Below are 16,122 nucleotides of genomic sequence, written 5' to 3'. Positions count from 1 at the left end.
TGTAATGAATTCCATCCCCTTGGTCTTTTCTTTTTCAGATTGAAATGATCAATAGATCAACCAGAATACACTATGTTCCCAGCTGGGAACCTCAGAGGAAGAGGAGGAGGCCATTGAGTGAAGCTATGAGAGATAGTTCCTGGCCTCATTGGAACTTACCATCTAGTGAACAAATTCTTTAATTTTTCCCTCATCAGGAAAAGATTTCTTGTTTCTCTCCCAAGCTTTTGTTTCTTTTGGCCATATCCTCCCCAAACCTTTCCAAGTTCTCCCAATTCTTTCTTCGTTTCCAAGGCCCAGCTTGAATCGCGTACAGGAAAACAATAATCTTATTTTAAAAGATTTTTAAATTCAAAAAAATACAACATCTTGCTTATATTATTTTAAAATTCAAATGGGAAATCAGGGGAATTAGAGGCAGGGTTGGATTCTGGCTCTGCCACTGCCTGGCTGGGAGACTTCTGGCGAGTCCCTAACTTTTCTCAGCCTCGGTTAAGTCACTTCTCAACTGTGGACAGCCATAGTCGATTACAGGCTTGGTAGGAGTATTAGAGACTAGATAGAGAAAGCTCCTTATACTGATTTCTTTTTGTAAAGTGAAAAATTAAAAATATCTGAGTCTTAGTGCCATTTATTCCACGGCTCACAGCATCTCCTCCATGACACCATCCCCCAGAGAGAGCTGGACCTGCCCTGCCGGCTGGCACAGCCAGTCGTTCATGCCTTTCCTACCTCGCACGTGGTCTTGGAGCTGTGTGCCTGCACACCTGCCTCTTCGGTGAGTAATGAGGCCCACAGGGCAATGGGCAGCGTTTCTTCACCTATGTGTCCCCAGCACATTTGTACTTGCCTCCCAGTTTAGAAAGCACTTTCACATGTACCATCATATCTCACTTAATCCTTTCAACAATCCTGTGAGCTAGTTACTTGGGCCCATTTTGTGATGAGAGAATATGCTCAGAAAAACCAAATAGTTTTTCCATAGTCAAAATGCTCATCAACAAAGTAACTTAAATGTGAATCTGGGACTTCTGATGGTAAATTTTGTGTTTCTGCAGCCTCTCTGTCCCAATGCCCTGAGGTCCTGTTTCCCACCTTCAGCATTGTCCCTTTTATACACACACAGACTCAACACCCTCCTCCGTGGCCTGGAGCTTAAACCACCCCCAGGTAGATGAAAGCTCAAGTAATCCTGGGTTTGTGAATTCCAGTAGCGATGCTCAAGTCACTTGCCCTCTCCAATGGAGGAGTACATGCATGACTGTGACCCATTCAGAGCGCGCCAGACTGTCCCCAGGAGTTTGTCCTCCTCTGTTGGCTTATTCTGGGCACAGAATCTTGCTTGAAATAGTTCTGTAGTTCTACGAAAACATCTTGAGTAGTTTTAAACTCCAGACATCATGTGGACAAGAAGGGTGTAGCTGAGAATGGCTGTAGAGTCAATGGCTATAGATACCTTACGGTGGCTCTGATATTGTCTATTAAGGCCTGCTTCCTCCTCACCAAAGTGCTTAGCAAGTGCTGAGAAGGCGGGTCTCTGTGCTGATCCTGATCAGATTTTTTCCTGGGTTAGTATGTTTCTCTGTTGCTCCGCCTTGTCTATCCTGGGACATACCCAGTGCTCTTCCTCAGCCTCCACCAGTGTACTCGCTCAAGGCTCTTACTGAGCCGAAGCTCGCTCCTCCACCCCCAGCCCCATATGCTTGTCACAGTGCTTGCTGCTTCCTCCTCTTGTTAGAGGAAAACAGCTCTTTCTGTTTCCTGATCCTGTTTTCGCCTGTCAGTTGATTCTGGAAGCTCTGTGTTTTCTGACCAGCTGTGCTTATGCTGTGGTGCGGGGACAGATGCTCTGTATTCCACTCCTTTTGGACAAAACATGGGTTCCACGATGAAAATGGATTCCCTAGTGGACAAAGCAAGGACAACAGGACACTTTATCAACAGCCTTTCTGATTACAGCAGACTGGACTTTTACAGTTTTTCTGTTTTACCTCCAAAAATGAATGGGCTCACCGTGTGTCCAGGGAGCCGATCTTTGCTGGCATCTTCTTCTGAATTAGAAGAGGAACAGGATGCCTCCAGAGTCCTCGAGCGTGGCGGAGAGAGTTCCTTTTCATCTCCTGTGTTCCTTGTACAGCTGAGGACACCCACGTGGGGGAACAGGATGAAGGGAGAACAAAATAGGCAACACAGCCTGTGCTTTCCACCTTAGTTCTTTTGGATTTATTCTTCTGTGTCTCTCTTTAAAAAAAACACTCTATGAAGGTACAATTGACATATAGTAAACTGCACATATTTAAAGTGTGCTCTGATAAGTTTGACATGTGTGAACATCCATGAAACGATCACCACAATGAAGCTAGCGAATATCTCTGTCACTCTCCAAAGTCTCCCCACGCCCCTTTGCAAACTTCCCTCAGCCCCTGGCAACCTCTCATCCGCTTTCTGTCACTATAGGCTAGTTTGCAGTTTCTAGAATTTCATAAAAATAGAATTATACAGTATGTAGTTGAAGAAAACCAATTTTTTGAGATATAATCTACATACAATAAAATTCAGTTAAGTATAAGTTCTCTGGAGAAACAAAACTAATACATATATATTAGAGGTTATATATATAATATTATTAATATATGTTGATTATATATTATATTATAAATACATACTATTTATAATCATTATAATTATATATTATATATTAATGTTATATATATTATAGGTTAACCACATCTCCAAAATACCTTCACAGCAACACCTAGATCAGTGTTTGATTTAATAAATGGGTACTATAGCCCAGCCAAGTTGACACATAAAACTAACCATCACAGTGTACAACTCAATAGTTAGTCTATTAATTTACTAAAGTTGTGGCATCATTACCACGGCCTAACATTAGGACTGTTCCATCATCCCAGGGCCTTAAACACTTTTCCTTGGAGTTGTCTCTCTCTGTTTCTCTTTCGTCATCAAGGTCATCAGAGGAAAAGGAACCAAAGCTACCTGTAGTCTCATTCTTCAGATCTTCTAATCTAACAAATTTAGCAAGCCTTTTCCATAATTGCCTAGTCATTATCAATTACTTATCAATATATTAGAACTGAAAAACTGTCACTCTCTAACATGGGCCAGCTCCTTGATTCATGTTCAAGAGCACTGAATTCTACTGATGGGTATGGAGTTCTGCTCTGTACTGGGGGCATCCACAGGAGTCATCTCATTTGATTTTTACCACAACCCCACAAGGTAAGTGGGATTCGGCGCATTTTGCAGAACAGAGAATGGAATCTTAGAGAGGCCAAGAGCTGACACAGTCAATCAATAGACAAACCGAGATTTGAAAAGAGTCCTTCCATTGCAGCCCAGCTGCCCACTTTAAACACCACTGGCCCTATGTTCTTTAAAGAGCCTGACCCAGCATCATATGCACATGACTAAACCTTGCCAGGATGAAGAAATTCCTTGTGAAGGTCCTGAGTGCAGGAAACTTGGCTGGGACATGAGAATCAACAGGCAGCTTCACCTGGCTTTTCCACCCACACTTGAGAAAGGACACCACAAAGGGGCAATAGCGTATTTATGTAGTTTTCTTTGTTACAATTGTCAAAGTCCTTGGTTTTTAGAAAACTAGGTTAGAGCATGTTGGGGAAAGCATCTTTCCCAGATTTATTCCCACCATCTTTCCATTGCCAAAATCATCTTCTATTTGTTTTTTTTTTTTATTTTTTTTTTAAAGATTTTATTTTTTCCTTTTTCTCCCCAAAGCCCCCAGTACATAGTTGTATATTCTTCGTTGTGGATTCTTCTAGTTGTGATACATGGGATGCTGCCTCAGCGTGGCTTGATGAGCAGTGCCATGTCCGCGCCCAGGATTCGAACCAACGAAACACTGGGCCGCCTGCAGCGGAGCGCGCGAACTTAACCACTCGGCCACGGGGCCAGCCCCAAAATCATCTTCTATTTGGCAGAAAGAACCCAGTGCTTATCTGAGGGACCTGAAGCATTTGGCCTAAGGCTCTGTGTCTCCTTTGCTCCTTCCCTGCCTCCTCCACCTGCTGCCTCTGCCACGGGCTCCTTCTCCTCTGCCACTCTGATGAATGTCAAGGTGAGGCTCCACGTTCTGCTGTCATTTCCCAGGAATGGATGCCATCAATCATATGTCCTGTGTTCTCACAAAGGAACAGCTGCCTCTTTACTCCCTACATCAAAATATGTCCTACAGGACAGAATCTTGGTGTTACTTCCTATTTCTCTTTGACTGCTTCTACTTGTGCCTAAGGCCTCTGAGAATTTACTTGACTGAACTTTTCTTCAGCATGATACTCAGTTCCATGCTAATACACATTGCTATGCTAGAAAATTCTTTTCTGTTCTTTGTTTTAAGATCAAATACATACTGTACTGCATATTTGAAAGTTGCTGAGAGAGTGATCTTAAAAGTTCTCGTTACCAAAAAAAAATTTTTTTGTAACTATGTACGGTGATGGATGTTAACTAGACTTGTGGTGATCATCTCACAATGTGTACAAATATTGAATCATTTCATTGTACACCTGAAACTAATATAACGTTATGTCAATTATACCTCAATTAAAAAAAAAGATCAAATACATACTGTGTTTTCTCTCCATTTTATTTCTTTTCCACTCTCTGACATTCCTACTTACAACAACAACAACAACAAAACCATCAAACAATTAAGTAGGAAAGAGAGTGGTAATTAAAATGGAAACTATATGCCATGCAAATCATCACAGGCTCACAAACCTGGAGCCTTTGGCCAGTATGATATGATTCAACATAGAAGAAAAATCTAGCCTGATTAATGAGCATTTCCCCAGGCTTCTGGGCACACCACTTTCTCTACCATCAATATGCCAAGCCTGCTAAACCTGAAGAAAAGGGCCAGTTTTTAGAAGGCTTGTACTACAAGAAGAGATTTCTTTTTGGTTTCCCTGAAAAGTCAGGGTGAGTTTCCCAGAAGAGCTGGTTTGATTTCTGTTCTCTCCTCTTGCATACTCAGTGAACTCAGAGAAGTGATAGATTCTTGGGCCTCAGCCCACACATGGATAAGGATGGTGGAGACAAGAACCAGTTGCTTTAAGTTCTCAAAAACAAGAAAGGGAAGGCACCAGCGCATCTAGTAGATGACTTTTTTGGCTTATGCCATAGAACTTCTGTTTGTCCTGGATTTTCCAGGATAACTCCAGTTTCAGATATATTTATACTTGTCCAATCATGAGTTCTGATTTTTGGCTAATAAAATATGATCACCTCGGTTATAGGTGAGCCTGTACTATGTGAAGTTATGGTGGTAACTATTTTGTCTTGGATGGCATCAAAGATGACACTGAGTTCTACCAAACTGTACACTAAATGAGTCATATTATTGAGATGATACAGTGCAGTTACCAGGTGGTTCTGCTAATAATTAGAAACAGGTTTTATATTTCATAGAACCAAAGAAAGGAAAACATCACCAGGAAAATGTTACATGTGGGGACAATTATTCAATAGGTCCTTGGCTGGGGTTTGTGGATATGAACATAATTCAGAGGCAAAAATGAAATACTGGAATAAAAAGGGAGATTTCTTTTATTGATGCTGAATTACAGAGCACAGGAATTAGCATTCAGCCAAGTCTCGATTATTCAAGGAATCATGACCCAGTTTGTAGATTACCAAGGCTTTTCCTCCCCTTTCTCATTGCCATGGTCCAGTGCTTCTCAAATTGAAGTAATGAATTTAGAAAAAAATCCTTAAAAGACCACAGTGTTTCTTAAATTATTTATACTATAAAATTGTATTAAAATTTGCACAGAACTAAAATTTGAGATTAAATTCTTATGCTTTCATGTATGCTTGCTTTAAATAAAATAATTCATAATGTAAAAACATTCAAAATCACAAAATCAGTAAATTAAATATTAACAACATTAATTTACAGTGATGGGTGATGCTGTTTTGCTGAAGCAATGTGGGACAGTGCAATCTTTCCATGTGACCAGAAGCAGATGAGAACCAAGTGTTAGAGATCAGTGGTGGAGATCACAACTCCCAACTCCTCCCACAGGACATCACGCTCCCCAACCCCCATCCCTCAAGATTTATGAATCCTAGCTTGAGGACTACTGCTTTTGTACGCGTAGAATTGATTTTCTTTTCCTGTTCCTGTATTCCAAGATCTGCAAAGTCAAGGAGACAATGTGAAACCAAAATGGGTAAGATAACCTTCTTGTTGGTAACAGTTGTCACTGAAGGGCACTTAGGGTGATTTGTAGATTTCAATTAAAGAAACTCTTGCCCTCCTTTCATTGGTTTCTCATTGCCCCGGCTATTAGAGGATTATCTATAATATTGCATCTCTAGAACTGGCTGGAACATGGCAGGCAGACACATGCCTTTTCCAAAGACTCCGGCACTGATTTTTGAATGACTGGAACACATCTATCAGGACTCCCTTATGTTGTAAGTAGATCCACTTGAGGGAGCAGCCAAGGCCTGTATTGTGATGTAAATGGTGATGTTCCACACCCCGCACTTTCATCTTCTAAGTGTTTCACAAACACTGACTAATTAATAATCTTCTTTTCAGTGCTGCCAGGGAGGAATTGTAAGGAAAAAGTGATGGGCCGTCTTCCAGATAAACACATGTTAATTTTTATCCAAGGCTAAGGAGGAAGGAACAGAAATGCATAGAGCTGAACAATTACTGTGTCTACCACTTTCACATTAATTAATTAATTAATTATTCTTTAAATAAACTTTTATTTTTTTTGCTGGGAAAGATTCACCCTGAGCTAACATCTGCTGCCAATCTTCCTCTTTTTTTTTTCCTCTCCAAAGCCCCAGTGCATGGTTGTATATTCCAGTTGTAAGTCCCTAGTTCTTCTGTATGATCCACTGCCACAGCATGGCAACTGACAGACAGGTGGTATGGTTCCCTGACTGGGAAGTGAACCCTGGCCACCAAAGTGGTGAGAGTGCCAAACTTTAACCACTAGGCCATCAGGGCTGGCTCTCATTATTTTATCTAAACCTCACAACAATCTTGGCAGGAAAAGAATCTTGGCATAAAGGTCTCTCTATCATTTACAGAGGGGGAAATTGCAGCTCCTAAACATAATTTTCTGATAGTTATACAGTTATAGTAAAGGGTGGAAGTGGGATTTGAACTCAGGTCTGCTAATTTCCAGTACTCACACTCTTTCTTCTCCTCCACAGCGCATAGAATGGAAGTTTAGCATTTTCACTGTATTAGTCATTATAATTTTTATTGTTAACAAGTGTTATTAATATTTAGTGACTATAATATTTCAAATTGATGTAGTCACAATCTTTGTGGCACTTAGAGTTCTATGCAACTATTCTGCTCTTGCTCAGTTCAGAAATAGTAAATATTTGGATTTGATATTAGAAGTCATCCGGGTCTCATTTCTGTCTTGAGAGCAATTTTTCATGGGTTCAAACTCTTGGACTTCCAAAAATCTGGAATTGAAAACAATGCTTGCTTTGTCCTCAAAAGTCAGATTCACGACACACCAGATGTTCTGGTCTACGATAAAAAATTCTCCTTAACTTTTATTGGAAGAAACATAGACTGGTGATTGGGACACATCCTTTACTCTTTTTTATTATCACTTACAAAGAACTGGACTGTGGCTTCTCTTGGGTGTACCACTCCCAAGTACGCAGAGTACTAGAGAACTATTTCCTGGGCATGGGGCCTATTGTTCTATGCTAATTTCTACTGTTGGTTCAAAGGGTATCCATGGCCAAATAATGTTCCCATTGCTGTTTGCTCTTTTAACCACAAAACAGACTGGAGTGAGCCTTGTTCTCTGACAGCTTGCCTTCTTAGCACCTGAGAAGCAGCTGGGATGGTGTCAGAGGAAGATGTTAACCGACCCCACGGCAGGACCAGGCGCTGTAGTTCTGCTGTCTCACAGATGATGAACTAGAGAATGCTCAGTTTCAGTGCTCATTCCATCCTTGTACTGGCAAGTAGGAGAGCTGGGATGCAAACCTGAGTCTGTGGGACTCCAAAGCCCATGCTGAAGCTGTCGTTGAATTTACTGAGCCTCTATCACATGTAGGCATTTTACATATTCATTCTAGCTGGACGATCACTTTTAGTAGCAGTTTGGGGAATTATCTGTATCTTATTATTTGTATTTGGCAGAATCCGGTGGAGAAAGTGAAGAATGTAGCCACTGAGCTGGGCCACAGGAGCTGGTCATCAAGGCTAATCTACAAGGTCAAAGGTAAAATGGTGGTAGAATGAAGGAGTTCATGGCACTACACAGCAATCCTTTCTTCTTGAGTGACCATGGTGCAATGCAGAGAAATATGAGGACATCAGATTAAAATGCTATCATAAGATCTTTTCCATCAATTCCTACTCAGAAACACTCAAAAGAAAATAGGGAAACGAGAAACAGAGGCACGAATTTCATCTTTGATGAAACAAGGAAAATTGGTTACCCCAAATCACAATTTATGAGGAAGGGATGGCAATGGCAGTGAGAATCACACAGGAATGTGTAGGGACTGAGAAAGGATGCTTCAGCTGCTAATGTCAGACAAAACTGGTGGGATAAAACGTGACTATCCTGAGATTCAAAATCAACAGTCTGTAGTTGAAACAATTGGAATGAACACATAGTCTGATTGTAGACGTATCTCTGGACCCCATTTGGCAGAGACATGAAACACAGTAGGCAAGACTGATGGTGAGAGAGTTACCCAAACAAGCCACATGTGTAAGAAGCAGTCAGTCAGTGAGGAAGAGTAGTATGTATTGGGAGCAATTGCACAAATGCTGGTTTATTTTGCCCAAGAAGTAGTAAATGCTGAAAGAAGTGTCTTTTGCACTCTCTCTCTCCCCCTCTCCTCTGGCACACACACACACACACACGCGCGTCTGAAATAAGAATTCCTGCTGGCCTGGTACATGGTCCTAGACCTTCCCTTCTCAAACTTCTGGCAAATAGCTGATCCAGGAAAACCTCATCTCAATCAAAGATGAGTATTATCAGAGAGGTATCAAAGTATGATTTACAAACGTATACCATGAGGGAAAAAGAAAAAGAAAACCAATGATAGATGAAGAACACTCACCAGAAAAACAAGTTTTCATGGAGCTGAAGGTAATTTTGATCAAGCTCATCATCATCATCATCATCATATAACAAAATAACTTCTCTGTTAAATAGTAGATCAAAGCAGAGATACAATAGCTCAATGAAAATAAGAAACACTATAGAAACCAATGGGATATAAGCTGGCACATCTCATGAAAAAGTGAAAGAGAAAATAAAACCATCTGAGAAATTAAGACCACATTAGAAGGCATAAAAAGGAGGACGAGAGACAGAAAAGGAAGCATACAAGTGCACTAAGAGACAAGAGTGGCTAGAGAGAATGTGATAGCTTTGAATGATGGATACTAGAGATCTAGCATATGCATAACTGGTGTCTCTAGCAAGAAGAACCAAAATGAAGGAACAGAGAATATATTTTAGTATTATAATTAAAGAAAACTTCCAGAAATAAAAGAAGGCTTCAATCTACACATTGAGGGGGAACACTGCATCCCAGGGGAAAAAATTACACAGAACAATCAACACCTAGACAAATTACTGGATTTCAAACACAAAGACTCTTTTAGGCAGGCAGACAAAACTATCAAGGGTGACCAACTGCCAGTTTACATCTCTTTCCCAGGCATAATTATTTATTGTGCCCCCTTTCACTCTGAAAAGTGTCATGACTTAGCAACAAATTATACGATTTCCTTGCTTATATAAGAGGACTAAAAGAGGAGAATGAGAAAGAGAGCCATGACTTCAGACATCATCACAGCAACATTTATGACTAGAAACTAGTGAAAAAAAAACCCCACAAATAAATAAAAACCTCCTATGAAGCCCTCAGAGAAAGTGTAACCCCAGAAATTTTATACCCAACCAAATAGCTGTTCAAATAGAAACAGGGCAATCATTTTTTTGAACCAAAGAGTATAATTCTCCTGAGTTCTTCTTGAATAAACTGCCGGAAAACAATCTTCAGCTGACCAAGAGAGAAAAGGAGGAACTGTAGCAGTTGTGCCCCAATTTAAAAGCACTGTGTCTTTCCATCTCTCACAATATGTTCTTTTATTCCCTACTTCAGTTCATGTTATCACAATATCCAATCATCTAACTAGCAAACTGAGGGTTACCCTACTCACGCCATCTCCCTCATTCCTACATCTGATCAGTCAATAAGTCCTGTCAAACTGCAAAGCTTTCTCTCAAATCTTTCCTCTACTTTCCATCTCTGTTGCCAATTCTTAGTTTAGGTCTGAGTGTCCCTCGTCTGGACTATTGCAGTAGTCTCCTAATTGCAGGAATACTTTAAAAACATTTATCCACTGGATCGCACAGACCCTAACCAATCAGAATGGATACCAGTCACAGACACTGTAGAGCCCACTGGTCTTATCAGCTGTCTTTGATCCCTTGCCTAATTGGTCTTCTGGCCTCAGATATCCACTTGCTTCAATCCATAATCCACACTGTAGTTATTGTGAGTTTTCTACAGCGTGAAGTTGATTGTGTCATTCCTTGGCTTAAGTTCCTTTAATGGTTTTCCATTACCTACAGTGCAGTCCTACAGATGAAGTCTAAATCTGGCAGGGTGGACAAGGTCCTTTAGGACCTAGTCCCTGCCTAATTCTTAAAGTTTCAAATCTCATCACTCTCTCACATTCAGTGCCCTACAACCACTTTGAACTTATTGAAGTTTGGCAAATGCACTGTAAGCTCTTTGAGATTCAAGTGTGCAGTCAACAAGTCAAGTGTTGTATCTGGAATAGGAATGGAATGTACATTCCCCTGAAAGGCCCTGATTCTGGTTCTGGAATTACATCTGAGCATCATGAAAATCCACATGGGATAACTTTCAGCGCCAAGGGGCAAAGCAACCTACCCAACAGGCTACTGGCCTGTGGTCTCTTCTTGCTCACTTCCTCCTATTTTGAGTTTCCTATGTTTATTAAACAACCAGCCCCTTTACATTATAGACACACTTCATCATTTGTTTGATTAGTTGACTGACAAGATAGTCCCTAAGGAATGGATTCTCCAAGTGATGCTATTTCCTATCATTTGTGACAGATCAGCTACCTCTCCCACATGACAAGGCAAAGCTGCCTCTAGGGATCAGAATTCAGTCTGCTCATTCACTCATTTAACATGTATTTGTTGGGCACCTCAGGCACTGAGCTCAGTGCTCCCCATACAGTATTGAGACAGATATGGTCCCTGTCCTTGTGAGCCTTCAGTCTAAACTGGACAACAAATGAATACAAATTACGACAGGGATACAAACAGAGTTCAGATGAGGAGAATGAGTGGGAAACCTGCTTGGTGAGAGGTCAGCAAAGGCCTCTCTGCATAGAAGATACTTAAACTGAGGCCTGCAGAATGAGAGGCGCCAGGAATGTAGAGATCAAGGGGAAGTGCAGTCCAGGCAGAGAGCTAGTCTTCACAGAGAAAAGAAAAACCACAACGGCTTTCTCAGATTAGTGCTTAGAACAACATCTCATCCACTTATGCAAGGAACACAGTTTATGCGGTTTGAAAGTACACTTGTACTCCCTTGTAGAGAGAAATGAGATAATCTAGTTATGAGTGTGCCTGTGAATAGTCTTGTTGAAAATCACGTTTAGGATCACATTCTCCCCAACGTGCCTTGTGAATTTCCCTTTATGCATCTTTGCTCCCAATGGCCTTCCCATCTGCAGTGCTCATTACCAACCTCTACTGCAAAATTCCTACCATTCCTTAAAGGCCCAGTCCAGCCGTGCCTCCCCCATGGAACCTTCTCTGACCACTCCGACCCTCTGTGATTGCCATCTTCTCTGAGCTCCAAAGCCCTTCTTATCTTCCTGTAAGAGCCATTTTCTATGGATTATTTCCTTCCACAGGGCATGTGTCTTGCTGTCTTCTATGATTTAAGAATAGGAATAGGATTTAAGAATAGGCTATATCCAGCGTCCAATTCTTCACCCACTGTCTGATGGGTCAGCTCTAATGTTTGTTCAACATGCAGTTTCAAATTTAAGTAGTCTACCCACCAACTTCAACAATTTCATACAGCCAAAGTCCAGCCTAGGAAGTAGGATCCTCTGAGTTCTTACAAAGAAATTTGACCAGATGGATATATAGATAAATACATACTGAAAAGTGACCTAAAGGAGATTCTCTCCTTGAAGTGAGCACCTCAGAACACTTTCTATGTAAGCAAAAGCTGTAGTAAGATTTCCTCAACCAGAGCTCAGGGACTAGCACTTATGAAAAAATCCCCAAACTTAAGAACAAATCCCAAAGCAATTTTTCTCCACTTGAAAAAAAAAAGGCAAAGTTCCAATCATTTTTACAGTACAAAAATTTTATTTTTTGTTAGGATAATTTAAAGTTTAAAACTGAAGTAGACATATTCATTTTACAAACAAGATATTCTTTCATAAGTAAGACCATTAAAAACAGTAAACAAAAAAGCTGTCTTTACAAAAAGCTCTGTGCATAGCAACTTTATACCGTATATAACTGACAATGCAAAACAATAAAATGAAACTATACAGTTTGAAAATGAGACCTTACTGTACAAAAGGTAGAGAGGATAATGGTTTTTAAACCATGCATATTGAAATGTGCAAAGAAAAATTGGGAAAAAAATACAATGCTATAACAAAAAATGAGATAAATAATGAAGTAAATTGTCCCTTTAAATGAAAAATCTTACACAGCTCCTCTTACAAAGATAGGATAGAATTTGTAGTTACCTATAGAAATACTCGTCTTCCAAGTGGCACAAAAATAACCTGGGACTGGAATGATTCAACAGCAATGACCAAAGAGGACAGAGTAGCTTTGTTTTTAATTTATTAGTACACTAAAAATAATCCTTACACACATTTGTACAATTAAATAGATCTGCTGCTGCCAAGGTTCCAGCTGTATGGTCAAGGATGTCTGGTATTTAGTTACATTTTTCGGTGTAAAGCTACCAAGAAATTCTACAATCATTTTGAAGACAGTACTGCACTCATCTTCATGCAAGAGTAAAATTCACAGATTCTAAAAGCAACGCTACTTAAAAAAACATTTCCTTATGTTGGATTGGCTCAAATCCAGGTCTAAACATGCTTAATTTTGTTCTGCCTTCACTTTTGGGTGGTAATGTTTGTGTTCCACACACTCGTCCCCTCCCATCAGATTTTTCAGCAGGGAACTTTCTCTCGTGTGTTTCCCCTTTTATGATGCTTTCAGCCCTATGAGGGACTGTCAGCAGTAATTATAAGCATGCCAGGTTTCTAAAACCTTGGATTCTCATGTGCATAGAAATATTTGGGGCATATTGGGTAATTCCAGAATAGATTAAAGGCAAATAAGACCGTTGTGTGTTGAATAGTTTTGGGCATATATCAACAGGGCAAACAGAAGGGAGGCAGAATGTATGATGTCATCTAAAATTGGCTCAGATGCACTAAAGATGTTTCTCCATGAGAGCTACACCAATTTCTAATGTTAGAACCCCAACCAGGAACCCCAAACCAAAGTCTCTGTATAGACTTTACTGTGGTGCCAATGAGTTAACAGGGAGAACCCTGACCTGAAAAAAATTACATCCTTATTGGCAATCCAAATAAATCTGGATACACCTCCAGGGTCATACAGGCTTTCAAGACCCAGCCAGTTGCCAGCTCCTGCAAGCTTTCTTCCCCTAAGAGCTAGTCCCAGGACTGCAGCGAGCCCGTTGCAGGCCTAGGTAACTGTGCTGCTTGGAACACAGACGCCCCTAATCTCTGATGCTGCTGAGAATCTGGATTTCCATTTCTTTGAACATCAGGAGAGGGATTTAGGGCTTTTAACATTCATCTTCCACACCCTATCCCATTCTTGCCTGGAAACTGTGTCAAGTTGGATACATAATTTTTTTCAAAAGAGTTTAATGCCATGAAAGGGGAAATCTGCAGAGAGAAGAAAGGATGAGTCCAAGAAACAGAGTCATCTTCAAACCCTGTTTCTGAAGTTCTGTGGGCCTTATATCTCTGTGCTGAACCAGGTAACCAAAGAGGAAGGAGTGCGCGCCTCTGTCAGGGAAGAATTCCAAAGGGGCCACTTGATTGGGAAAGTCACGTGGCTTTGGCTCTTCTTCAAGGTGAGACACGTCTCTCCCTGGGACACAAAGCTGAGGGTGCACTAAAGCGTGGGAACGCTCTGCGCTGCTCAGGGGAGAACTGAAAGCTAATATAAATTTAAAAAATATATATTCACAAAGAGTGAATACCAAAAGGGCCATGTAGACTATTTAGAAAGCAGACAGAGCTGGGAATGAATTGATGGGCTTGAGCATTTGTGTATGTGCGTGGACTTGAACCTTTGTTTCTGCATGGCATTGTTCTGTAGGAATTTACATAAGGTACATGTTCTTGCACGTGGGTCAATAAAATGATGGAAAAAGAGGGGGATGCGGGATGGGGAATAAGAGTCTAGTAAGTAACTGCAGTAATAATCACACACCTTTTAAACTTGTTACTACATGTTTGCATCATTTTCATTTTACATCAGGAAGAGAAATTCCACTCTTCCAAAAAGGTCTTAATTTCTACCTCTACTTACAATAAGTTACACGTTTATTTATTTAAATAATTGTAAAACATTTTAAAATTTTTCCCTTTTTTTGTTTTTTTGTTTTTGTTTTTTAAAGAGATTAAACTATAAGCAAACACACATACAACAACATTTCATCATTCAATTCAGGTTTTGTTTTAAGAAAGTCTTCCATGCTGGTACCCTGTTTTGTTCAATTTTTTTTCTGCATAAACTAAATTGGTATCTGAAAGGCTTCATAGAAAATAGAAACTTTCAACTTTTTTTCCTACAAAGAAAAACAAATAGTATCCAAAATATTAAGCATGAATTGTTTGCCAATTTTTTTTCTTAAATATTTTACAAACATAGGAAGGTGGTTCTCATAATGTTCATAACAAAGAATTGCATTTCTGCTCTTTGCACTGACTATGTCAATGACATCTTTTGTCCTTGTCCCCAAGAGGGTCAGTTTGTGTAGCCACCATCAGAGCTACACAAGAAACGTGAGACCAGGTAAGACGCAGCTCCTTGCATACCCAAACCTGTCCATCATGTTCATTTGGGGGTACAACTCTCCCCAAAGAGCTTATAGTGCTTTCTTCATTATTGGTCCACAGAGTAAGTAGTTTTGTGCTATAAGAAAGCAGTTCGTCTTCTTTACATCGGGGGCACGACAAGTCCGGTCATGGCTGCAAGGAAGGAGTGACACAGGAATGAGACTCGGAGACTTTTTACATTAAAGTCTATAACCCAGAGAAAGGGGCAGGGGATGCGAGTGACAGAGTCTCCTACAATGCAGGGAGATGGAGCCCTCGGCTGATACGGGAAGCCATGTTCTCCAGGTTGGGTCGGTCTAGCGGGCAGCCTATGAGAGGCACTGAAGCTTCGCTGAATCCCCAAAATACAAACGAAGCTTGGGGAAGTTTTGCTCCGGAGGCCAAGAGTTAGGTTTTGTCTTGTTTGATATTAGTGGGTTGTATTCAATACATAATAGACATAAACATGTAAACTAAACGGTAATATATGTGTGATATATTTTTCATTATTAGACTAAAATAATTTCTAGATTATACAGTTCCAAATCACTTAGTTGGAGGAGGAAAGAAAGCTCCAGGTGCCGAGCCTACCGCGTTACTTAGTAGGCATTGTCTATAACAAATGAGACTGCTATCTGTCCCAGGTTTCCATCCATTCTAGCTGAAATTTGATACACTTGTTTTCTTCTGACCAGCTCATTTTCTTTTGGTGCTCACTGCTGCTAGGTGATGCTCACTCACTAATGAACGCTGATCCATTGGAAGGGAAGACCTAATTCAGTTCCTAATTTGAGAGTCACCCCAATGTCCACTCTTCAAGCGCAGCATCCAGCATCTCCTTCATCTAGTCAAAAGGATAGGGACAATGCCTGTCTGGGTGGCATCAGATCCAAGGCTTCCCCTTGATATGGGAAATAAAGCAGCATCAGCGTATTGTGGAAAAATCA

General features: G+C 40.5%; 1 protein-coding gene across 1 annotated transcript in view; it reads right to left on the bottom strand.

Moving 5' to 3' along the window:
• Window positions 1–14,750: 14,750 nt before the first annotated feature.
• Window positions 14,751–16,122, bottom strand: part of EBF2 (EBF transcription factor 2) — a 185,595-nt gene continuing 184,223 nt past the window's right edge. The window contains exon 16 of the mRNA XM_014845406.3: window positions 14,751–15,328. Coding sequence (XP_014700892.1) covers window positions 15,297–15,328 — 32 coding nt within the window. The 3' untranslated portion in view covers window positions 14,751–15,296. The remainder of the gene's footprint in view (window positions 15,329–16,122) is intronic.

This window comes from Equus asinus, chromosome 3 (genome assembly GCF_041296235.1).
Source record: "Equus asinus isolate D_3611 breed Donkey chromosome 3, EquAss-T2T_v2, whole genome shotgun sequence".
NCBI lineage: Eukaryota > Metazoa > Chordata > Mammalia > Perissodactyla > Equidae > Equus > Equus asinus.
This window is presented reverse-complemented; position numbering and strand designations above follow the sequence as displayed.